General features: G+C 37.2%; 1 protein-coding gene across 3 annotated transcripts in view; it reads right to left on the bottom strand.

Annotated features, from left to right (window-relative positions):
• EEA1 (early endosome antigen 1) overlaps positions 1 to 25,878 on the bottom strand; it is a 65,090-nt gene that overhangs the window by 8,432 nt on the left and 30,780 nt on the right. For all 3 annotated transcript variants that reach the window (XM_053977432.1, XM_053977433.1, XM_053977431.1), the window contains 17 exons: positions 24,938 to 25,276; positions 21,382 to 21,531; positions 20,259 to 20,378; positions 19,826 to 20,029; positions 18,951 to 19,151; positions 18,633 to 18,746; positions 17,217 to 17,372; positions 15,342 to 15,481; positions 14,471 to 14,801; positions 12,923 to 13,024; positions 11,690 to 11,884; positions 10,282 to 10,464; positions 4,910 to 5,095; positions 4,334 to 4,465; positions 2,358 to 2,543; positions 1,813 to 2,051; positions 237 to 357 (listed from right to left, as the gene is read on the bottom strand). In XM_053977432.1, coding sequence (XP_053833407.1) covers positions 237 to 357; positions 1,813 to 2,051; positions 2,358 to 2,543; positions 4,334 to 4,465; positions 4,910 to 5,095; positions 10,282 to 10,464; positions 11,690 to 11,884; positions 12,923 to 13,024; positions 14,471 to 14,801; positions 15,342 to 15,481; positions 17,217 to 17,372; positions 18,633 to 18,746; positions 18,951 to 19,151; positions 19,826 to 20,029; positions 20,259 to 20,378; positions 21,382 to 21,531; positions 24,938 to 25,276 — 3,099 coding nt within the window. The remainder of the gene's footprint in view (positions 1 to 236; positions 358 to 1,812; positions 2,052 to 2,357; positions 2,544 to 4,333; positions 4,466 to 4,909; positions 5,096 to 10,281; positions 10,465 to 11,689; positions 11,885 to 12,922; positions 13,025 to 14,470; positions 14,802 to 15,341; positions 15,482 to 17,216; positions 17,373 to 18,632; positions 18,747 to 18,950; positions 19,152 to 19,825; positions 20,030 to 20,258; positions 20,379 to 21,381; positions 21,532 to 24,937; positions 25,277 to 25,878) is intronic.

A 25,878-nucleotide genomic window follows, 5' to 3' on the forward strand; every position in this document is an offset into this window, starting at 1 on the left:
AATTCTATCATGATACTCAGGGCTTATGGCTGTTCAGAGAAGAAACCTTCCAAGCTTCAAAACTATAAGCAGATTTAGTAACACACAGACAGAAGTATGACACTCACACACCACAAACATTACACCTTAATTCATTCTAGAAAGGCAACCCACCACCAAACTGACACGAATTTGAAATTATCCTAAGGTCCCAAACAGAGAATCAACAGGTTTTATAGCTTCAAATCAAATTATACCTGCAATGACTGGTTTTCTCGGCCGAGTTCTTGCATTGCAGCAGTTGTATTGTCCAGCTTTTTCTTCATTTCTACAAGTTTGGCCTGAAGCTTTTCAATTTCTCCCTCACTTTTTATACACCTGAGGCAAAATAATAAACAGTCAGCTCAAAGTATTTAATTTAATTTAAGACACACAATGTACACTGTGTGTCCTTTGGGCCAGTTATCAGTCTGAAAACTTACCCCCATAAAATCCAGCCAAAAAAATCCTTGCTCTGAAAAGTTATTGGATGCCTTAACTAGGAAAACATTCTGTTGCAACAATCAGTTAAAGATTATACTGGCATTGCTCCTAAGTATCTGCAGCTTATCAATACCTGGTGTTACACTCCAAACCAGGGACAGTGCTGAATGCAGTCACTCAACAGCAAGCCCTGATAAATATCCCTGTGCAACAGGACACACTTGCAAACCAGCTGCTGCAGATCAGGTCAGGCAACAGAGCAGAAAAGAAACCTTTTTCTTCTATCAAGGCTGCCTTCCATCAGATGAAACTCAGCTGATCAAAGACAAATTTCAAAGGGTATTTTTCTGCCAAGCTGTAAACAGCTACTGGATGAGTTCAACACAGTACAGCAAGGGATTGCCAAAGAAAGAGGATCTCACTTCAATTGATCCCATCCTTTTCCAAGGTCTACTGCTCAAAAGTCAAACCACCAAGCTTGACAGCACCGACAAAAGTTTTCCCCTCTGCCTTCACTAAACATGTCAGGAAATAAGGACAAAGAAAGCTTCCTGTCTCAGAGGTGTTTCTTCTACCCTGCATTCAAGTAGCTCCTGCTGCCTTGCAAGGCCTCCTGCTGCCTGAAGGAAAAGCACTCTGCTTACTTTAGACTTAAATACATTGTAGAGACAACAGCAGGACAGGAGAGAATAAGACTGAAGGTTTTCAGGAGGAAGAAAATGCCTCCTTTCTGAACTTTAGTCTATCTAATCCAATTACACGTTCAGTCTCCTAACACAGAGTAGTGGGCACACCTGGGAGCTCCTATGCAAATTCTAGGTTACTTAAGGGGTCTCTTCCAGGCTTCTGGATGACTAGGGCATGTATTCAAACTGAATCAAGGCATGGGAGCCTCAGAGTGATGCAGAAGGACAGTTAGCTCAGGTAAGAGAAGTTCTCTCTGCTAGGCCTCATAAGGTTGACACAACAGATGAGAATCCACAGCCTATACACCTGAAATCTCAGAGAAGCCCAGTGGATATAGAAGGGTCTTACAGATGGACATAAATCTTTGAGATCAAGCACAGAGCTGTGGCTTTGGTGATAAGTAAAGATCCTGATAAGTCTGCCTTGTTTTCTACAGAACCATCACAAAGAGCACAGTTGGTTCCCAAAACCTCTTGCTGTGCTTTGGCAGGGATGACAGAGGGTTGCACTCTGGAAACACCACCCACAGTCCAGGCACTAAGAACAAATACAGATTTAAATAAAGCATGAATACAGATTCCCAAATCAACTCAAACAAGTTGTCACCCTCGGTTCATTTAATTTCTCAAACGACACTTCCTCATCATCATGACCACAGCTTACCTCTCCAGCAATGCTCTTCTCTCATCCTGATTATTCTGGACTGTTGCTTCCAAGACAGCATTGTCCCCACGTAAATCATCTGTCTGTTTCTCCAGCTCACTCACTCGTCTTTGACTGCTTTGCCACTCTTTCTTCATGGTAGCCAGGTTTTCATTCAGTGCTGTGACTTGCATGGTGAGCTTGGTCTCTTTTTCCTCATGTTTCCGTTTTTCTTCTTCTTTGTCTTTTTTCTCTGTGTGCTATAAAAACAATGGAAAAATGAAAAACAAGCTTCCAGCATTCTTTCCCTATTTCCTACACTTAATTGAGGCAAAGACTCTTACTGTAATAGAGTCACTACTTTTAATCAATATACTCTACTAGACAAGGCTGTCATCTCACTGAATTTTCCTATACAATTAAATGCCTCAAAAATTTTTGATCTTGTCATTTAAAAGCTCATGTAAAGTGAAACTAAAATCAACCCATTGCTTCCTTTCTGTCCCTGGAAAAATTCCAAAGGCATATTCACAAAACAGCAGTCTCATTCTCTCTAGCATACTAACCAGTTTGGCTTCAATTTCAGCACATTCTTTCTTCAGCTCCTCTTCTCTCTTTTTCAGCTGATCTTTGACAGCTTGATGTTTTTGTTTCTCCTGTTCCAGAGTTGAATTCGCATTATCTATTTTGCCCTGCAGTTCTAATTTCTGTTGAATCAATAGCTGGTTTCCATCCTTGAGATTTGCCACCTCCTGTTAGGATACAGAGTTCAAAGTTAAAGTAGAAACACTGAAAGTGTAAATGGATTTAAATTCAAAAGTACTGTAATTCTTTCCTAGGAGAGGACAGCAATAATTTTTAGTTTTATCACTAGAAGAAAGAATGATTTTATACAGCAAAGTATCAGTGATTTTCATGATCAAAGATTTTAAACTCATATTATGATCAACATTCAATTTTAAAAATAATTTAATGTATGTTTCTACTAAAGTAGAGAGGAAGCTCTGTTGAATTGTTTTCTACTACTCCTTGACAAGATGCATCCAGTGTCATTTTCTAGGTACTGCTCTAAAATTTACTTCACATTGTTCTCTGTTTTCAATAATGAGGTTAAAAACTTTGTAATGACAATGTAAAACTGAATGCCGATGGAAGAAAGTTTCTATTAGTCTTCAGTGTATAAAAAATTACTCTGCTTTAAGCAAGTGGGATGATATAAATAATGGCTTTACTTGTCCTTCTGTAACTGAGCTCAAGTAGAATAGTTCGTTTAATTTATAGAAATCATCTATCTTAAAATTACACAGCCAATGATATAATAGACTAATAGGGGTGGACCATTTTCCATAAATCAAAATTCACAATACAAGTTAAAACCAAACCAAGGACAGTGAAAAGAACATATCCAGTGAAAAGAACAAGAGGATGCCCTACAGATACATATACATCCATTCCTTGCTAGGAAATGGGAAACAGAATTTAAGTCTTTAGGAGACTTTCAGTCTGATTGCTTGTAGGAAAATGCAAACATTACTATTAGGCTGATATTGGTGTGCACACCTTTTACATCTTAATAAATTTTATTCTTTAGAATAGAGATTTTAGGAACAACAAGAATTAGAATACCTTTCCCCAAGCACAGAGTGCTCAAGAGAAACAAAGTACAGACTTATATCTAAAAATTACAGACCATTTTCTAAGCAATGGAGAACAAAAGAACATCTGAAAGTTCTAAGTTATCATGTTATTTTCTTTTTATTAGTTTATAGGGAATTGAACCTGTATTTATACTTGTGCAACAATTTAAACTAAGTGTGCTTAAGAGATGCAAATATAACTGCTAATAATACATTATGGAAAACACAAACTGCAGCCTTTTAGGAACGTTAGTTTTTATAGAGACTAAAAAAAACAGAATATGTAGAGTGTGGCAAGAAAACTTATTTTCACTGAAGACTAAAAATTATTTCATTAAAGCCTCCCAGCATTTACCCTTTAGAGAGCTCAACTGATTGTTTTGATTTTGGAAGAGAGTTTGTCTTTTATGAAGCTCCTGACATTTGCCTTTTATGAGGCATCCCCAACTCTGACTTTTTAAGACATTTTAAGAAACAACAGTAAGAGAGTTTCAACTCTACCATGCATCCTTGAGAAGTCCCAGATGTGCCTAGAATATGTGGGAAACTTCACCATTGTGACTCTTTTGGACAGCTTTTCATTTCAGAATAGTCAAGCAGGGCTATGCAGAGTGAATTTACAGTGGAACTGAAGAAAAGCCAGGACATACAACCCATCCTGAAGCTAAGACAAGTTATGCAGCCCACCTGGCTCACTAGGCCCTGGTGCTCATGGATCATCACCAACCAAGACATCATTACTGAGGGAGCTCAATAAAATCTGGGCTTTGGTTCCCTTACCTGTACTACCAATATTTACAGTAACCATCTTTGCAAAACCATTCCAGATAACATCTACTGAGTAGGCACATATTTCTCATCAGATAACCAAACACATGAAGAAGACTTAGTTTGTCTCAATGTACCTTCTCAAACTCTTGCTTGCAGGCTCTAAGCTCTTCACCCAGCTTGGCACTTTCTTTTTCAAGTCTAGTCCTTATTTCCTGGAGCTCTGCCGTTTTACATTTTTCGTTAGCCAAATCTTTTTCTTTCAAAATCTTGAAGAGAAATAGAAGTGCTAGAAAAGTTACATCTTCTAAAATCACAAAATAAAAAACCCAACCAATCAAAAAAACATCCAGGGCCCAAAAACTACTTGATGACTTTGTAATTATGAGGAAACAACAGCCATGTATCTATCCACAGTTCGTAATGCAATTAGCAGCATGACTGCAGTTTTAAATTTAAAACTAATAATGTTTTCCCACCTGTCTAAACACAAAGCTGTCTAGAAAGAATTAATGCATATTCTGAACCAAATTCAATACAACTGTCTCTTTTTGAAGTCTTTTCACCAGATGTTCAGTAAAACTGTTATTCTTATGCTCTACAACAGTGTTATGCTCTCAAATTAGGGACGTAATAGAAAATAATAAAGGGTGCCTGTATGGGGTGGATGTGAAATCTCCTCTGTGGAGATTTCAAAAGGCAGAGGTATTTACCCTGTCATTCTGAAGATCTTGTAGCATTTTGGTCTTCTCACCCAGCTGCTGCTCTTTCTTTGATGCATCCTGCTCCAGTGTAGACTTAGCTTTCTTCAGTTCCTGAATCTGTTGATTACTGCTAGCAATTTGATTCCTGCTGGAAACTAATTCTTCTTGAGCTAGAGCAAGTTTTTCTTCTGTGGACTAATTACAAAGAGATTTCTAAGTTATTCGTCAGTATAGAAGTTTCAGATATTAAACAGCCACTTAAACATTTTCCAAGTAGAAAAACTGCTACCTAGTGTGCACTCTTCAAATTTTGACAGAGCATAATTACAGAGACTTCCAGTTTACAAAGTTACCCTAAGTAAAAAGAAACTATGCCAGGAACATTTCCAGGAACAAAAACTTACTGTACATATTCCAGACTGCATCCTTACACAGACAAAAGGTGGTAACATGCAGAAGGGCAAAGAACAAAAGGTAACTGACAAAAAGAGAATACGCTTGAATTTGCTCACATAAATTAATTTTATTATCTGGGCAAATCAACTGCTTTACTTGACAGCTGTTACTTAAGAAGTAGCGCAGCTATACTTTGAAGATTTCAAAAATCATTCAATGTATTTTTCACCAATGACTTAATAAAGTCAGTGCTAGGAAAATTGTAATTTTTTTTTAAAATCTGAAGTGAAATATATAAGATAAAAATGCTAATATCAGGATAAAATGTTTCACAGTTTCTGCTGCATAAGCATTGCAAACAATAACTTTAACCTTTCATTCAAAATCCAGAGATGATACTTTATTTGCTTCTAATTCTCACCATTAGCTAGAAAAAGAACTTTGATTTATGTCTCTGAAACAGGTCGCAAAATCCCAAGAAACAATACAAAATTTGCACCCAAAGCCAAGCTCATTCTGTTTGCCCACAACAAAATCTATCTTTGGGAGATCTTTTTGAGTTAATATTCTGAAGGTTTTTTTAAACCTTCTAGCTTATATAAAGACTAGTTCCACTTGAAACCAACAAGAAAAAAACCAACTAAACAAACTCATCCTCCACTTCTCCAAAATACTGGTATTTTATGTAAACTCTTGATGCTACGACACAGAAGGTGAGCTGAGATTTATTATTACTAATAAGTTTATTGTCTTCAGTGCAGCAGTAAGGATTTAAATTCTTTCAAGACAAACTCTTTTTGAAGTTCTTGCTTAAATATTATCAAACCTCTTGTTGAAGGTTAGTGGCTTTAAGAGGAACTATAAGCAGAATTTTCACTTCATTCAATTATGCATATGCTTTAGTCACTTCCACGTTGATTTAAAAGCTAATTCATTTTGGATGCCTCATGACCCTCCTTTGTAATATCTAAAGTATTTTGCCTGTAGAGTCAGATTTAATTTGAAACAGCAGTGATGCAACACTGGTGATTCAACAGCATTTTCAAGAATCCCCATGACTCTTAAAAAGCTCACACCAGCTTTAAAATTAATTTTCAGACAAATTACTTTACTTGTTTTCTGAGATGTTAGAGTTTACTACTTAATACTTTGAAAGGTGTTGACTCAGAATCTTTTGTAAAAACATACGAGACGCTTTTGCAGTTTCAAGGTTTCAGTAGGGTGGGTATTTCAGAAGGTAAAATTATCTCACTCTGTTCCACTGTGTGCAGTGGAATACCATCTTTTCCTAACATTGAGGAAGTATAGAAGTCTAGCGTCATCATGTAACATCTTCACAGGAAAACCCAACAGTCTCGGAAGTTTTAGAAAGAAACATAGTAAAGCCACAACATTCATTCAATTTTGTTTCCAGCAGAAGAAATGTGGTTATATCGAAATTGCTACACCAGATGATGAAATTTGATTAAGTGGACAGTGACACCCACACACAGTGGGTACTTCTCTCTCAACCCACACCTCAAAGTGTCTGCACTGTAAATATTCTCTCATTGTGTCTATACCAAGGGTGAGACAAGGAACAGGTACAGAACAAAAGAGGTCAAACAGTACTTATTTGTGTAAATAAAGAGAAGTGCTAGGATAACTGGTACAGAGTTTAAATAAATAAAAATATTTTAAAATTACAGTTTGATTCACTCCAGCTTGGGCTGTGCCAGTGCAAATCATAGCCCCAGCACTACAACTGCTGCAAGGTGGTAAGATCTAGATTCATTCCACCTACATGCAGTGCACAAACAAGCATTTGAGTCTGTGTGCTTCCTGATCCCAGTCCACAAGGATCAACATTAAATAATTCACAGATGCTAACCTGATCTCTCTTCACTCCCTAAGAAAAAGAGTTAGACTGACTGTATGCAACTTAGGCTCCTGACTTACACAACTGAGGTCTGGCAAATATTAATTTTGTTCCAGAACATTCACTGAATACATGCTAACAGCAATGCCAGCATTGGAGACAAAGAAACATTCTTTTGAAAACACAGAAGAAACCAGGACTGACTACAAAAAGCACAAATGCCAAAACTCAAGAATATTTGGCAGAGCTCAGGAGATCAGATTCACAGAAAGTATTCTCGCACTAAGTCAAAATCAAGGCAAAAATAACAGTTTGTACATTTTTATTAACTCTTCTATATAAAAAAATGCTTTTTTCACACAAAAAAAAAGTGTGAATATACACACACAGATACTTGTATAAATATCTGTGTGTACATACAAAAATTATTTAGTGGTATTCTTTTTTAATTATATATATCCTTTTTTTTATCAAAAACTACAGCTTTAACAAACACTCAAATTGTACCCTATTTCTTTTTCCGGACACAAAGACAAAAGCATGTGTGAACGTTACTGTTAGAGACATTTTTAACCCAAAGTAAATTTGCAGCAAATAGTACCATAAAGTTATAACTACATTCCCACTTCTGGGTTTTGGGGTTTTTTTTTTGGTTTGTTTGTTTGTTTTTGTTTTTTTGTTTGGTTTGGGTTTTTTAATGACAACACTTCTCCAGTTTCCTCTGCAGGAGTCAGAGCTTCACGGTTTGCACGTGGCCACAGCTACATCGCTCGGTGCTCTGCTGAGGAGCCGGGAGCTCGGGCTCCGCGGTGCCGACGGCCGGCGCAGAGCAGCGCCCTGCCCTGCAGCTCCGGCTCAGGCAGCGCTGGCTCTCCCGCTGCAAAACTGCCCCGCAGCGCTCAGTCCCTTTCCACGGCTCACTCCGGCCCCCAGCCGGAGCCCAGCCGTCCGTGCCAGCAGTGACTTTCCCGACCGATGCCGGCAGATGGTGCTCTGTGCACAGCCAACTCCGCCGTGCCCTCGCAGGAAGCGGAGCATCCTACGCACGTCACCCACCAGCCTCTCATCATCCATCCCCACGCCTGGGACCTCGGCCCCGCCACCAGCATGGTGCCACACCACGTGAGCATGGCTCAGTTTTCCATTTAAATCTAGCATTGCTAGGCGGTCACAATATGGTCTGGCCATGCCTGTTCTGGACAATGCTGGGCTCCTGACAGTGCTGACTCAACACAGCTCTGCAGAGAGCTCTGCTAAAAATCCTGCACTGAAAGATACCCAAGCTGACTCTACATATGGACAAGTTTTAAAAACTTCTACCACTGCCTATTAAGAAGATTAAGGCCAATCTAAAGCTCACCCTGCCTATCAGCTTTGGTTCCAAACTTCAGTCAAAACACACAGCTCTGGCTGAGATGAGCTACTTTTAGTAAGTAATTTGCCCAAGGCAAAAACATCATGCAGATAACTGATTTTGAGTAAGTTGTGAAATTCTACTATAAAGTTCTTCAGTGGCATTTTGATATTCATCTCTCAAGACTAACACTGTTGCTATGAGGCTGTCTGAATGTGCTTTCTCTTTTGTGGTCTTCCAAGACAAGTTCTTACTGCTTCTTTAGTTTAATGTTGTACTGAGGTAGCACAGCCACGACTAAAGTTCAGCTCCCCACCTTTTCCCTCATCCAGGAAAAAAAAAAAAAAAGTGGCTCCAATCAGACTTCACTAATCCTAATAAATGTTTTTTACAAAATTTTTAAATCAGGCAAACAGCCTCTAAATTGGTATACCACTTCACCACTTAGGACACAAATCTTCTTCAGGCTCTCTAGGCTCCACATAAACTTACATCATAAATCAAGTTACCTGATTGCTCACCTTAAAAATCTTGTTTCCCCATTGCCATCACCTTATTTTACCTTTTAGCATAGAGCTCTCCCTCTCTCTTATTACCATCCCCATCAGGTCTAAATACATGTGAGACACTTACTGTCCTATTTTATACTTGCCAGAACAAGAGGTCATCAAACTGCTTTAATAACAATACTTATTCACAGGTATTTTGCAACAAGTGATATTTAATGAAAACTATACCAAAAAAAAACCTCTGAGTTACTGAACACATCCAATGCTTCTACAGGCTACTCCATTACCAAAAGGTGATTTAAATGCATTGCAGGAAAGAAACTCACAGATGTTTATGTGCAATAGTAACAAACTGAAAGAAAGAATATGCTTAAACCACCTCTGCTTGTTAATCATGCAGAAATCCTCCACAATTTAGCGTGGCAATTCAACCATGGTGCACTGAACTTAAAGCTTCAGCAACCTGCAGGGAAACATGGCAGGTAATTTATCACTACAGAGGAGTAAGTCTAATAAAACTGCAGTGGCCTATATGTAAAGGAGGTGTTTCTCTGTTTCTTAAAATAACCTGAACCTGCCGTTCAGTCTCTGTGGCACAGGATGTCCTGGGACTAACTGAAACATTGGCTTAGTACTGGCACGAAGCAGAAGGCCAGAAAAAAGGGCCAAAAAATACCTTTGCTGACTGGCTCAACTCTCAGCAATACCTCTTTGAAGGCACTGCACACTAATACAAAACCAGGTAACTTCAGTTTAGGAATAGCAAAAACTTCAAGGACTAAATTCTGGCACTTGTGCTCCAGGTAGGTCCCTAAGCCTACTGTTTCTGTAAGTTTGACATCTCCTAATATCTACCATCAGCCAGGAATATTCTAGTTAAATCATCTGGAAGACAGCAGTTACTCACATGTAGCAGACCTTGCCCTAATTAGCTATGCTATTTAAATTAGTTGAAAGCTACAGTATATAACAAGAAAAAGCAACATTAAAAAAATAACTGATGAATATGAAATTGAATCACCTTTCACTTTGTTGCTGCAGAAATGCAAGGGTATTTCAGGTAAACTGGCAAATCTGTTCACCTTTAAATTAGTTTCAGAGCATCTTTTGTCTCAGGGGAAGGGATTAAACAGCACTAAATTCTATATATAGCAGAAGAACTTTTTTTTTTTTCACTTACACAGTTCTTGCATTGTTTCTTGGTCTTCAAATAACATATTAACATCTGCTAAGTGACATATGATATTAAAATTACTGCAAGTACCTTAAGGTCTTGCCTGGTTGCCAGCAGCTCAGACTCTTTCCCATAAAGATCCAGCTGCAGCTTCTCCATGTTTTCTTTATGTTTATCATGGGCTTTCTGTAAGTCTGCTAGCTTGCCTTTCTCTGCTTTAAGCTCCTGTGCTGACAAAATAGACTGCTGTTGTAGTTTATTCTCCAGCTCTGCCTGAAACATAAGCATAGAAAGTTTTAGTTAAAAGTTACAGACAGTAAAGTTAGCTTAAGCATTTCAATAAAATGTATTTCTACTGCAAGAAGAGAATTTGTTCTTCTTATGGAATAACAGTTCAGTAACTTGGTATTTGTCATTTTACAGTAACATTTTATAACTAATTTAACAACAAAATTTAATTCAATACAAAAGACAAAGTTAAACACATTAAGACTAAACAATAAAAATTGGAATAATGTTTCCAAGTGTGGTGGTTTTGGCTGAGGTAGAATTTTCTTCATAGTAGTTGGTATGGGGGCTGTGTTTTGGATTTGTGGTGGGAACAGTGTTGTTGCCACAGGGATGTTTTAGCTACTGCTTAGCAGCACTCACACAGAGCCAAGGCCTTTCCTGCTTCTCACAGCACTCCACCAGCAAGAAATCTGGAGGTGCACAAGAGTTTGGAGAGGGCACAGCCAGGACAGCTGATCCCACTGACCAAAGGGATATTCCATACCATAGGACATCATGCCCAGCTTATGGAGCTGGCAGAAGAAGAAAGGGGAGGGAGTTTGGAGTGATGCTGTTTGTCTTCCCAAGCACTGAGCACTCTGTGATGCTGAGTTGATGACTGGATTAAACCACAATACAAAACTTAATGTTTCCACAGACTGTCAAAAGCACAAATATGAACATGCAGCATTGGGCAGCCAAAGCTGGAGCCACATTTAACAGTGTATGGCACACAGCACAACATTCCCTAATGTTGTAAGACATTTGAACTCTTTCCATTATGGTTTATGAGTTTTATACTGTCACTCTCATAATTTTGGTATAATATGAGAAGACTCGATTTAAAACTGCCATGGACATTTTAAAACACTGCAGAGTTTGTCTAAAAATACTCTCACGAAATTCTACTGCTTTATAAGAAAATGGCAGCTCTTGCTTTGCTCCTGAAGCAAAAAACCCACATTCAATCTAGGTTATTTTATCCCTTTATTAAAATTCAATTCCTATAGAATTCGTATTTCAGCACTCGTTCTTTTCATTATTGCTGTTGATGTTGTTTTTATCTCCAACAGCATCTGAAGACCTCACTTCCACATCCTGACCTTATCATTTCCAACAAGACTACAGCAAACAGAATTTATCACAAAATTATTGACATAAAAGCTTCAATATTTATCAGAGGAATTTACATTCATTTTCTTATAAGAGTGAGACAGGACAGTCTTACCTTTTCTAAAAGGGCAGTTTTTAATTCAGCTTGCAGTGTTTCACTGTGTTTTTTCTTCTGCTCAAAAGATTCCTTTAACTCTCTCAGCTTTCCCTGGAGATGTTGCTCACTTTTTTCTTTTTCCTTCAGAAAACCCTGGATTTCCAGTACTTGTGCTCTTGCTGAATCAAGGTCTATAGACAACTGCTTAGAAATCTATATTCAAAAATATTAAGTAGCTGTATATAATTTAAATTTAAATCACTTTTTGTACATGCTGTTCACAGAACCAGACCATCCCACAGTGCCACTGCTGTTTCATAGCTATGTGGTTGAACACTGGCAAGCAGATTTTAAGAACTATCATAACATATTAAAATAATCTGTTATTCCAAATTTACTACCCGGAGATCAAGAGCAGTCTTTTTTATCCATTCTAGATCAGGCAAGTTTTCTCACACCAGCAGTGGTTTGGGCTCTCCTGCTGCCAACTGCAAGCTCATCCTTCTGCATTTTCCACTGAGCACCACAGCACTTCAGCTGAACAAGTGAGGAGCCAGGGAAGTAGCAGCAATAGTCACAGAGCAATTACCATCACACCTGCACACACCCAAACCTCTTTCAGACAGTAAGTATCCATCACAGTCTATCAAACTATCTCCACTGATCAAATCTTTTCTGATTCCTTTATGGAACAGAAGGTGCCTTGGGTAAAGAAATCCATGAAAGCAGACGTGTCCTTCAGGCTGCCAGCTGCACTGCATGGTCTGAATGCTCATCTTTGAAAAAGAAGTACATTTGGTCCTTATGTAGTCACAAGCAACTCACACAAGTTTGAAAAAGCAATTCAATCCTTGAAGGATATCTGAAAATGTCCTGTCAACTACACTGAGAACATACTGAATAAAATAGATCTAAGGATATGAAATAACAACTTTTATTGTATGGAAATAAAAAAAAAAATGAGGACACAGTAATACCATGTAACTGTTTCACTAATGGAAAAACCTGAAGGGCTAAAATCCCCCGCTACGGTATGTGGAGCACAGAAAACTATGACTATATTTTAAAGCTTCACATTACCCTCTAGGAAAGTTTTAGTATCACCTTAATTCAGTGCCAAAGATAGTTTACAATTTGAGAATTGAAACATCATTATCTCTCATCAGTCCCAGCAGGTGAGACTGAATATCAATCTTTTAAACATTTATTATTATTGGTTTTTAGATTTTTGAAACTAAGCGGACAACTTACCCCCTCCTTTTTCTCCAGTGAGTTTTTCAATTCATTCCTCTCTTTAGCTACAGACTCTGTTTGTATCTGAAGTTGGTGTTTTAATTCTTGGCAAGATTTTTCCTAAAAGCATAAGACAAGGAAATATTCCTGTTAGCTTCTAAGACCATGTATGGGGTATTTCTGCAGGAGTTACAAATCCTTAAAAATACCACTTTCATTTTCAATGAAAAAAATCTTACCTTCTCAATGGCAGATATTTTCAGCTCAAAACCTCTCAAAACTTTAAGGGGCAAAGCTAAGCTAAACCTTAGATGCCCTGTACTAATGAACTGAGCCAGGCGACAGAGTTTTTCTGATTAGGGATACCGTCCCTGTTTGAAGCTGTGGTTGGCACCCCTTCTCCTCCTTGATGAAGTAGTAGGCTCATTGGTCTCGCTCAGGATCTAAAATTCCTTCATGTTCTAAAACTCACAAGCAAGTAAATTTGCAGACCTCCATGCATGTGCAACCATATGTTAAGTCCAAATATGCATTTAAGACAGTGGAGAGCCTCCAAAAGACTACAGAACTAGAAGCAGAATCTGGACTACTACCTTTAAGTCTAAACTGGGGAGAAAATCCTTCAAGTTTTCAGGAGAAACAAATCTTTAAACAGCATTAACTAAGAAAAGCAAACAAAAGAGCTTTTCTTCAATAGGTGAATGAGTAAGAGAAAAATGTTCTTTTAAATTAGGAGCAGATTTTTTTTTTATATCAGAATAAAAGCAGCTCTGACTGGGTTCTGGAAAACAGACATGTAAGATGAGAAGAGTATGAGAAAGACACCCCTTGCCACGTCTGAGACAAGGGTGTCAGAACAACAGTGCCCATTCATACCACCAAGGCAGAAGACATAAAAAAGGTGTATCTTAACCCAAGTAATAGCTTACTTTCTTTACCATAATAGGTTGCTCTGGTGGTCAAGTACTTCTTACTCTGCCACTTGTAAAACCTTTCTGAAATTCAAATAGTTCTAGTACTCCAATAATACCTTAAGCTAGGCATTCCCCAAATCACAGGTGATGTTACTCTCTCTGCCTGCAGTATGCAGCTCTCCAGCATGTCCTGACAAACACACAGGAACCTCTATATACAAAGACTTCAGAAAGGGAATTAAAATGGCCTCAGAAAAATAACTTCTTCAATACAACATCATTTTAGCAAAGGTTCTAAAACTTTGTGTTGTTATAATACAGTTGATGTATTTTTTAAAAGGGGGACATCTGCCATCAAACTGTTTCACCACTTGTCCTGTCCATTTAGTTTCTTCATTATGTTAAAGGCACGCAGCAAGAAGAAAGGATCCTTTTATGTCATATGACTGGTGTTTACTACTGTAAATATCTAGGCAAAAAATTAAGGTGGGAAACATGTATTAAGTACTAAAAATCACAATTCTGTTTCCCTTACAGTTCTAAATATTCATGCATTTTCATCATATGTACACTATTTTCAAACAGAAAGCAAAATCATTTTATCAGAATGCATATACACCAAACTTAATGCCTAACTAAAGAATCTACTAACCATTTCTGCCATAGCTGCTTTTCCTTTTTTAATTTCTTTTTCTAATTCCTCCTTTCTTTTTTTGAAGGATTCAGAGCTTTTTGAGAGCTTATCTTTGGTATCTGAAAGGTCCTTTAATAGAGTGTCCTTTTCTAACTTCACTTGTTGCAGCTCTGATGTGGCTGCTTGCATTTTACAATCAAGTTCCTTGAGCTGTTTACTTGTATCTTGATTTGATTTCTCAAGGTTTTGTTTGAGACTGGCCTTTTCTGCCTCCTGCTTTGTAATTTGTTGGTTTGCTTGGTCAAGGGCCTCAGATTTCTTCTGCAAATCCAGTTGAGCATTAGACATCCTGTAAATACAAAAGGATAAAAACAAACTTTTTAAAAGTTCTTTTTCATAGGTTCTTTTGTATCCTTAAATGTCTCTACTTTCATCCATGGCCATTACATCTCTCCAGTTAAGACAAAACAGCAATTTCAGAAACTAGTTTTGAGATGGTTCTTTTTTCCTCAACTATAATGAAACTATCCCTTTGCTGCTTATGCATAAATTGCAAATTTGTATTTGAAAAAGGTTACAGAGCTATAGATATTTAAAGATGGACCGCACTACATCAAACTGTTCAGACATTTAGCTGACAACAAGCACAGTGAATAAAATGAAGAAGTGTAGTGAATCACAGCAGTCAGTGACTCCTGTGAGACAACATGGCAGATGGAGCGAAAGACAACAGGTGGGATAAAACACAGTTCTTATAGCAGAAGGGATACAGCACTTATTTATGACTTTGTGAAATCACAAGAGAGAAGCAGAAAATTTCAACTCTAGTCCAAACTGCTGCAGTTTTATGTCTGACTTTGAAAAGTACTGTAACACAGGAAAGGCATACGCTTCTCTTGCTGCTTCAAGTTGTTTACTCAGTTCTGCTGTGCGGAGGTCTAACTCTTTGTTCTGATGTCGCTGTTGCTGTAACTCCTGAAGAGCTTGGTCTTTACTTGCTCTAGCATCAAGAATGTCACCTTCAAGTTTCTGAGAAAGAAAAATAAAAAGATAGAGCCATCAGAACACAACCAACAAAATAAAAATAGCAATAAAAAGCAAAGTAATCTAGTCTGTGAGTAGCATTAACTGTAGAAAGCAGTCACAACTCTCACATATTATCTGTTTCATTACTTTGCAATTTATCTTTCATTATTTAGTTCTTTCTAATCACCTGCTCCTCCAGAACAGAACTATTGTGGTAAAACATTCTAAAAGCATCTCTAAATAAAAGGCCAAGCAGGCATTTTACTGCAAAGTAATAGACAAAAAGCTTTACAGCAGAAGCAAAAACACAAACTACAGTGGTGAAGAAATTCTATGCCTGCCTGGAATAGGTTTTTCTTCTGTTTTTTTCCAAAGCTTTTTCACTCACATGGAATATAAAGAACACAGGAGCCTTCAGCAAATGGGCACTGTTTAGACTCTTCAACATACTGACTGTTTTACAGGCACTTCTGCTTTCACACAGACGCCACAAAAAAGAAGTGGCCAAGTTTCTCCAAAAATTTCCTAAGGGCCTTTTATTTTCTTTTTTTTTTTTCTATTTTTTTTTTAATGCTAAACATTCAACTGGAATAATCTCAAAGAATGGTGATGATGATGAGATTTTACATAGAATTGCATTCCTGTTGACAGCATCAACAACCCTGCTCAGTTTCACACTTCAGCTACCAGGAACCTCATAAAATCATACACAAGCAAGCTCTGTACTTCTCCCAAGCATTTGTGTCCATTGGCTGCTTGTGAAACTTCAGAAAAAGAATGAGAACTAAAAACACAAATCAAAGTAGGCAAGAAAAAAACCCCAGTGTCCAAAAGAAGAGACGAAAGAACAAAATAATTATGCTAATAATGAAATGCATGACAGCTTTAATTTTTAATAGCTTTGGATTTAAAATTTCATACAGGGAAAACAATCTTCGTTCTCTTCTACAGAGCACAAAAGCTAGGAAAAACACCCAACTCAGTCTTGAGCAAAAAGACCACTAACCTCCCTTACAGACAGACAACACTGCAAAACCAGTTCTGCATGGCTCCCATGATCCCTGAATCATACGCTTTTGTGTGTTATGAATTTTGACTACCAAGATTTTTTTCAAAATAGTGAACAAAGTTCAAAGCCCAAATTTTAAAGCTCTCAAGCTTTAGGACTAATCCATATCCTTAACTGAAAATACCAAAATGTTCTGCAAACCTTCTGCCAGAAGTATGTGGACTTTAAAATAAAAACTGATTTCAGAAGTGGAATGCAAAACTCCAGATCAAGTTAAGAGATGAAACAGTGATAAATAAATCTTGCTAAAAGCCTACTGAAAGGCTTCAGAAATAAATTAAACCAGACAGGAGGTGTTAAGCAGGGCTAGCCAATGTAACACATATTCCCTGCTACTATTTGTAAAATGTATAAGTTCAATTTGAAAACTCTGATTCTGGGACCCTTACATAGCAATTTCCAGGTAGCAGAAAGGTTGGTAGAAGCACACACACAGGAAAATTACACAATAGTGGCAGTGTCAAAAGCCTGTCTTTTTAATGTGATATACTAGCATGGAAGAAGAGAACAGGATTAAATGGTGAATCAGGAAACATTAGTGAGAAATAAAACCCACAATAGTGATATTGATATAATCCTTCCCCCCTAATTTGAGCACAGCTTTTACCACATGCTGCCTAAGAGCAGAGATCAGTTTCTATAGGTCTGGATACTGTGTTCAATACAAACCTTAAGCTGTGCCTCTAGTTCTTCAGTCTTCTGTTCTAAAGAAAGGCATTTTTCTTTGTACTCTTTAAGATTGGCTTCCAGCTGAGCACAGTATTCCTGCTTGTCATTCAGCTTAGCTGTAACCTGATCCAACTGAGCGCTGACCTTATTTAACTCCTGGGTAAAACAAAAATACAAAGGTTGTTACTTTTTAAATAACTTCAAAAATTACTAATGCCATATATGCTTTAAATGATCTAATGTGTTCAAATTTAAAAGGAAAATAATGTTTATTTTTTCTGAGGGGCAGGATATTGAAAGGAGAAACACAAACACATGCACAAATTCCCTCTGTTTCACTGAAAAAAATTATTTTAAAGCCTCAATATTCTCTCAAACCTTACAGGCTCTGGGCTAAATGTTCACAAAGGTGTTCGAATTTGTAAATGGAAGAGGAACTGTAGGTAATAAAGGCACTAGATCCTCAAGTTAGTACAGCAGTAACTAGAAAACAACATTAAAAAACCAAGATAAAATTTTTGATGTCTTTCTTTGTCATTAAATCACCCATCAAAGAGGAAAGCCAATAATATAAAAATGCTCAGATCCCCACAGACCAGAGATGATTTCAAAACATTTTGTTCAACACAAAACAAATAAATTCTGCAAGAGACACAAACACATTCACCTAGTAACCACTATGATGACAGCTACATCAAAGTTCACTGTTCTTCAACCAAGCTGATTTATTTAGTTATTAATTAATTAATTAATAATTAATAGTTATTAATTAATTAATTAATTAATTATTTAATGGCTGCAAAAAGTTCTCTCCTGTTTACAGCAACTAATTACATTGCCATGCTACAAAATGGTGCCATATTAACATCTGCTGGATGTTTCCATGAAGACCACAGCAGCACTGATTTTAACTGTGCAAGTATTTGATTCAACAGACAGTTAAATGCTTCACTAGGATTAAAACACATTAAAAAACATGTAATTTTGTCACCAGCCTTCTGAGTTTTTATGTCAGCTGGCCCACAGAGAATTATTTCTGAATACCGGCAGCTGATAGGAAATTTATGAGTCAGCAATAAGAGTTAGAAGTTTTTGCTTCTACTGTGTGCATTCTACAGTCTTTTCTTCATAGCATACACACAGGAATTGAACAATACCTCCAGAATACCTAAGGAAAGCTTAGATTCTGAAGAATAACCCTATAGCAAGGAGTGGACTCCCAAGCAAATTCCTTGCACTGCGAAATATATCTGCTCTGGAGCAGCAAAAGGAATTGAATGCGTACCACATGGTTAAAATATCCTAAATTATCATTCCCAATCCTTATTCATATGTGCATTGAGTTTGTAAACAGAATATTCTTGGGCTTTTAAGCAGTTTTTAGGTAACATAGAAAATTTATGTGTCGCTTAATACCTGTTGTTTATCTTGCAGTGCATTCTGGGCAGTGTCCAGATGGTTCTGTAGATCTGCTCTCTGAGCAGCTTTTGATGCTTCTGCCGAAAGTAGCAATTCAGTCTTTGCTTTTACCTGAAAGATAAATTGTACTTCACTAAAACATCTGTTTTACCATAGCTCATTCTATTTTTTTGATAGCCATCAGTAAGTTTTACATCAAAAACAGCTGTATTCACATGTTAGTGTATGTATTTCCTTGTAGAAAAATGCATCTTTTCCAAAATGGGAAATCACAACCAGAATTTTTCATCACCATAAAATACAGAGATCCATTACCTGCACATCAAGTTGTGACACTTTCTCTTTACTTTCATTCAACTGACTGGTTAGTTCAGTGATGTTTGTTTCTAGGGAAAGCACACGATCTTGAGCAGCTCTTAGGTGTGCCTTTTGTTCCTGCACTTGTTCATGCAAATTCTCTTGGGCTTGTTTATGACTTTCTGATTGATTTTTCAGCTTTTCTGTCAGCTGAGTTACCTGCAGTGGGGAAAAAAAACAATGTGAGAAGGATGGAACAGCATGTCCAAGGAAGTAAAAACTTTATTTTAGTGTGTCTTATTATGGCTCTGGAGACTCAATGCTATCACATTTCTTTTCCTGAACCATTACAGTAAAGCTATATTGTACACAACACCAGAGTTTAAATAGGTTACCAGCTGAAAATAGAAGCAAAAGGGAATTGTCAATTTGGCCTTAATGTAACAGAAACAAAATACTAAGGAGACAACAGATGCAGGCTAAACTGAATTTTGGTGTTGAAAGCAGGAATCAAACCTCTTTTTTAAATGAGTAAAACAAATATATATATTATATTTATTGACATATAGTTATAACTATATTTATAGTTTTTTACAAGCATACACATATACAAATACATATATGAAGTTATGTGTATAACTATTTGTAAGTACATATTACTAGCATATGTACAAATGAAGTATCTATGAATTCCTTTCCCTACACTGATAGCATGGAAGTCACCAAAACACAAGTTATGTGAAATTTACAGTAAGATCTTTAAAGCAAGTTTAAAGAAATAGAATAGTATAGAAAAGATTAGTGTCATATCTGATGAGATAGGAAAAAAAAAAGGAAACAACATTAAAAAATGAGAATGAACCAGAAAAGAACCAGATCTTGAAAGTTCTTACCTGTATTTGTAATGCATGGTTTTTCTCTTGTAGCTGGTTAAGAACTGCAGTTTCTCCTTCACCAGCTTGAATCTTTGCATACAAGTCCTCTCTTTCCTTTTCTAGCAGAGAGATATTGTCCTTACTTTTTTGAAGCAAAGCCTCAAGATTTTGTATTTTTTGATCCTTATCTCCAATTTGTCGTAGTACTTGCTCCAGATCATTCTAGACAAGAAGATAATAGTGTTTAATTACAAGGACCTTAAAAGTTGCGCCTATTGAATAAAATATCAATAAATTTATCAAACACTTTCCTTATATTCTATTCCAGATTTATAAGTTAATTTCTTGAAACTAATATAATTCCTGCAAGTCACTTTTAGAAAGAAGATGTATTTAGCATAATGAAACCCTGGAACCCATTTTCACACGGGTGAATACATAACTACATTACCTGGGCTTCTCGTAGTTTTGCTGTTGTATTCTGCTGAAGTGTCTGCTGCTCCTGGTGCTGCTGCTTTGCCTTTTCTAATTGATGTTGCAATTCTGTGGAATTTGCTGCTTTTTCCTTTAGCTGAAAAAAAACCCAAAACCAAATACCAAACAAACCAGACTAATAAGTGGGAAAAAAGCACCACTCAGTATGCCAATTGTACTCAATGTTCACTCTAACTATAGAAGATTTTAGTGTAAACATGGATATTTTAAAACTTGCATAAAAACAAAAATCTGTAATGCTAGATCAAAATCTAATCAAAGCATTCATTACAATTAATTGGTGAGATTCTATATCACAAGCAAGAACTATAAAAGAATTATCAGATGCATGTAATTTAGCTCTCAAATAATCTAAAACATAAGAAATTTTTAGTATGTTTTTTGCAATAGTTGTTAAGATGTAACATGACTGATAATAAAGATACCTGTAAAACAACATTATTATTACTTTTTTTGGCAACTTCAGTAGCAACTGTCAGTCATTATTTTAGTAGCAACTCCAGTTTAGCAGTCTCTCCACTTCTATACTAGTCAAGGCTTTGCAAATTAGCTACAGAAAAGTTTAAAGCTTTGACAACATACCACTCAGATATTTGGCCAATCCCCCTACAGTCAGCAGAAAATCAGCAACATATACAAGATATTCATTAAAACAAATCAAAATTTATAAAACAAGTGTTTTCTGCCCATCCAACCCACACTGATTATTAACTATCAATGACCTGCTGTACCATGTTTACTTTTTCTTCATATAGGGCTTTATCTGAAAATATCTACATACAAAACTACCCCTATGGGCCTATGTGCACCTAAGTTGTTTATTCCTAAGACCCTCAGACAAAGCTCATAAGTGCGAAATGCACAATTTTTGTTCATTTGTTAAGCACCACAAACACACATACATCTGTAAAAACAAGCAGCATCTAAGCAGATTTTGGTGATTTTACTCTAAGTCCTTGACAGTATTAGTCAAAAGAAATCCCCATGAAAAACAAACTTTATAAACTGCAATATCATCCCAAGTGTGGGTACAGACATATCACCAGAACAAATTATAGAACTGGCATAAAAACCCCTACCTGCTCTTCAGCACGAGAAAGTTTTAACTGTAGGTCAGCCACCTGCTGCTCTTTGTCCATCAGTTTCTCACTGGACAGCTGCCTCTGTTCCTTGAGCCGCCCATGCGCTTCCCCTAGCTGGCGCTCTGTTTCTAGGAGTTTACTATGCAACTGCAAGAAAGAGTCATCCACTTTTTCAGTCATTCCTTAGCCAACAGTGACATATACTCATTTTGTGCAATGTTTATGCAACGTTCTCATAACCCAGACCAAAACAAGTCCATGACCTCTTCAAGTCATGTATGTACCTCGTACACCTCAAGAAATACAAATCATGTTAAAAAAACAGCATCAATGGCACAGGCAAGAAGAGATATTCAAAAAAGTAGGTTGGAAGGACCTAGAAACATCCTCAATTATCTACAGGAGCCCTTCAAAACAAGTTACAGAGATTTAACAGAAAGAGGGTGGTCCTTCAAAAGCATAAGGATTATCATGTAAAACAATGATGCTTTGAGCCATCTCAGCTTATCCAGTTCACCAGCTGACTCCTGTAAATCCAGTGGCTGAAGCACCCTGCCTTTACCTGCTCCACCGCCTCCCACAATGCACTGTTCTGCCAGAATATTAAGAGTGTAATTTTTAGTTTGAGCTGGCTACATCAATGGCATTCATTCTCTGCAGAGAAGAGATACATGAACAGTCAGTGTAGGGTACACGGCAACTTTGGTGGCTTACAGTCCAGTACCTTCCAGCAGCAAAGCGTAAGTAGGTGGATGTGCTCTTCCAGCTGGACACAAACCTGCTTCATGATTATATCAGTCATCAAAAACAGTACTGCACCATCTTCAAAGTGCACGGATGGCCTTTTACAATTCACTGTTCTAAAAAGCTCTTTTCATAAAGTCAGTTTACTCTACGTGAAACTGCCACTCTAGGTCCTGGGTTGCCTCCTGCCTACTTCTACATGAACACGTTCAAGACACAATGACCTGTTAATTCAGTGCAAAACCAGAGAAAGGATCAGACCTTGCAGCACAGCAAGAACTTCCCATAGGTTGTGGGAAAGCTACAAATGAAGCTTGCTCCCCCCTATGCTTTTATGTCCATTTACCTTTTAACTCCAGGTCCTCCCTTCAAACTACTAAACCTTCCTCATGCTTTACTTAAATCCCTACTAATATCTATGCAAAAGGCAGCCCAATTTTACTGTTCACTGTAAGCAATCGCTCTTTGACTAACTGGCTGCCTAGCAGAGCAGAAAAAGGAACAGTGATTGTGATACCATTACACTTTCCACCCAGGCATTAAGGTGGGGTGAAGCCTCTCTCTTGCTGTCTGTTTCCCAAAGAATTTAATACTGAAGGACTTAACACAGAAGTCCTTTGGGCCATGGGTCAAAATTTAGCTCAAGATATCAAAAAATGCAAAAGTTTAAAGGGTTTGGAGACAGGGAAATAAATGTATCCATTACTTACCTTCTTAAAAAATCAAGCTAAATTACCTGCCCACAACCACAAAAATCATGAGTGAAAAGCTGCTTGGCATGTGGCCAAAATGCTGACTGCTAACGGTGACTGTACAGTTAAGAAAGAGGTAAGAGAAGAGGGAGGACAGAGTGAGGAGAGACCCTAATCTCTCCTCCAGGAATGAAGAACATTTGTCTTTTCCTGCAGGATCACCAAACTATAAATATTTCATCCTAAAATTACAAACAAGAACTGTAGGAAAAAATCTATTGAAGAAAGATTGCAAGAAGATAACTATTAAGTATTCATGGCTATGCTAATACTGGGAGAAAATGTTTGGAAAGAGGGAAATCAGTAAACCATATTTTACACTAGTTACTTTTATTACAGGCATGGTTAAGTATTTTTGAAGAACTTTAAGATGACATGTCCTGCTTAAGTAAACAAGACCATAAAATCCAGGATTAACCTATGCTAGAGAAGGCAAAAAAAAAAAAAAAGCAAAAAATATATAGTCTTTGAAAGACAATCAAGTAGATTCAAGTTTTCTCAACAGAATTTATTAGCAATTAACATTTCTTCAAAACTGAAGGAGTCCAGACTCTCTTGTCCACACCCTCCTCCTACTGCCATGCTGGAACCAACACTGTAACTGAAATTTCTTCCATTGAGATCACCTCTTCCACATCACCCAAATTCTAAAATGTACAAACTTAATCAGACACGCACTCATTCAAATGAATTTTGAGAAGATGACAAGGATCTTAAAAAATGTGATTTGACTAAACAACTATACATATACTTCCCTAAACAGAATTCATATTCTAAATGTAAGCTAATGGACTACATGCATAAAAAGGTAATTTCAGTGAAGTACCAAGTGAATAAACAAGACAAATTTAGTCTTCTCATTATAATAGTAAATGAACTCTTCTTTGCAGGAAGAGAAGGGAAAATATGTTTATGCTTGGCTTTTCTTTTCTTTTATACCAGGTGAAAAGGGTTTTTTTCTTGCACTATTCTTTTACTATACAATTCTAAAACACATCCTGAAGTCCAGCGGTTTGTGGAAGATTTCTTGCCCAGGTTGTCTTCCTTCCCAATAGTATCACCAGAGAATGTGTCATGCCTCCATTTCCTTTCATAGGAATTCATTCAGCAATGCCTTATTCACATGCTCCTCCTTAATCTTCCCACCCCAAAAATCCTTTTGAAAATGCCCTCTGAGGCTGAAGACAGATTTCAGCTCAACTTCTTGGCTATGGTTCTATTGCCCAGGCAGTTTCATCAAATGCAGATAATTAACATAATTATCTCTTCTCACCCTATCAGAAGACTGATAGAAGAAAAGACATTCTGGGGATGTAATACACACATAAACATGGTTCAGCCAAGTCACAGTTCTTCAAAGATAAACTATACACAGGGAGCTTGCAACTTGATATGCTTCAGATTTTACAAAGTTTGAAAACTCAAAAACATTCATTTTAAAATAAATAAGCTTTAACAAGATTAAAATGAAGTATGTCATACTAACGAATAAAGATATATTTTTTTACATCTTAAGACTGGACATGATTACTGATATACAAGTATTTCTCCAGTCTAACATATTACTCTCCAAAAAAAAGAAAAATTGAATTCAACCAGCCTCAAGTTTCAAAATGCTCAATGTTACATGAAACTCCTACTTCTCTTAAGTCATTTGACTCAGCAGAATAACAGGTTCTGAATGGGGGGATGTATGCTCTGGGTGCTCTCCCAGCTATCAGCAACATAAAAAGAAGATGTTTGGGGAGAAACACTAAGGAAGCAATATCAAGATTTCAAATGACCCTGGCTTTTCACACTAGATATTCCCTACTATATTCACTACTCAGAGTTAAAGCAAATCAAGCACTGTTCAGTTCTAATGCAAAACCAAGACTCACTTTTCTCAAATTTCCTATAGAGTAGTAAAATACAAATGCTGGCTCATTACTCTCTTTCAAATAAAGAAATGTAAATGCATGTCCATAAGAAATATGCATGTGCAGTTTTTTTAACTTATGAGATGATTTTAAGGAACCATTCAAACAGGATGTTCTAAGAGGCTTAAGGAAACTTACCTGACTGAGCTCACTTTGGAGTTGCAGGCCATGCTGCTCTTTTTCCTCCCTCTGCTGCTGGAGCTGTTTACATTCTGCCTTGAGATGCTGGTACTTTGTCTCTACTTCAGACAGCTCTTCTTTAAGTTTCTGGCTTGCTTCTGCCTTCTCACCTAGCTCTGTCTGCAATCTCTGTACTGAGGCCTCAGATGCAGACAGCTTTGCCTGAAGCTGTTGGCAGTCCAGGTCCTTCTGGTGAAAACTTGCCTGCACATTCTTCTTACTCGCAGATACTTCATTGTGTTTTTCTTCCAGCTGGGTGTAGTCCTGTTCTTTCTTCCGCAGCTTCTCAGTCAGACTCTGTGAAGAGTTACATAGCAATTCAAGTACAATTCTGCTTGCAGCTGTTCAACATATTATTTGAATTTCTTTCTAAGTGTTGACGCTGAACAGTGAAGAACTTGTTCAAAAACATTATTAAAGAAAATATTAACCTGTATATTGTATTACACATGTTGGTCCTGGAGCCCATACAGCACACAGTTTCAACTGGAAATACTGTTTTTCATATTCTCACAAATTCACTTCCTCTTACTGAGAACACGACACAAACTCTATTTCCATATCCTGAAAACTAAATTGTTTTCCCTGAATGTTCAAATCAACTTAATTTACAACTGCAATTGCTGGGGGAAAAGTTGAAAAGTTTTCCATGCTAGCTCTCTTCTGAGCTACAGGCCCTTACTGGCCTCTGCAAGGCAAGCCAAGCCCCGTAATTACTGTGCTTTAAAAATGACAGAGTTCCAGCTGATCTCAGAAAACTGATCCTATACACTTACATATATTTCTGTTCTTCTCAGTATAGCTCCTGAAAATATAAGAAACAGCTTTCTTGCTTGAGGTTGTACATGAGCTTGAAAATTTTTGTATCAATGCACAGAAACATCTTCCCACATTGCAAT

This window comes from Vidua macroura, chromosome 5 (genome assembly GCF_024509145.1).
Source record: "Vidua macroura isolate BioBank_ID:100142 chromosome 5, ASM2450914v1, whole genome shotgun sequence".
NCBI lineage: Eukaryota > Metazoa > Chordata > Aves > Passeriformes > Viduidae > Vidua > Vidua macroura.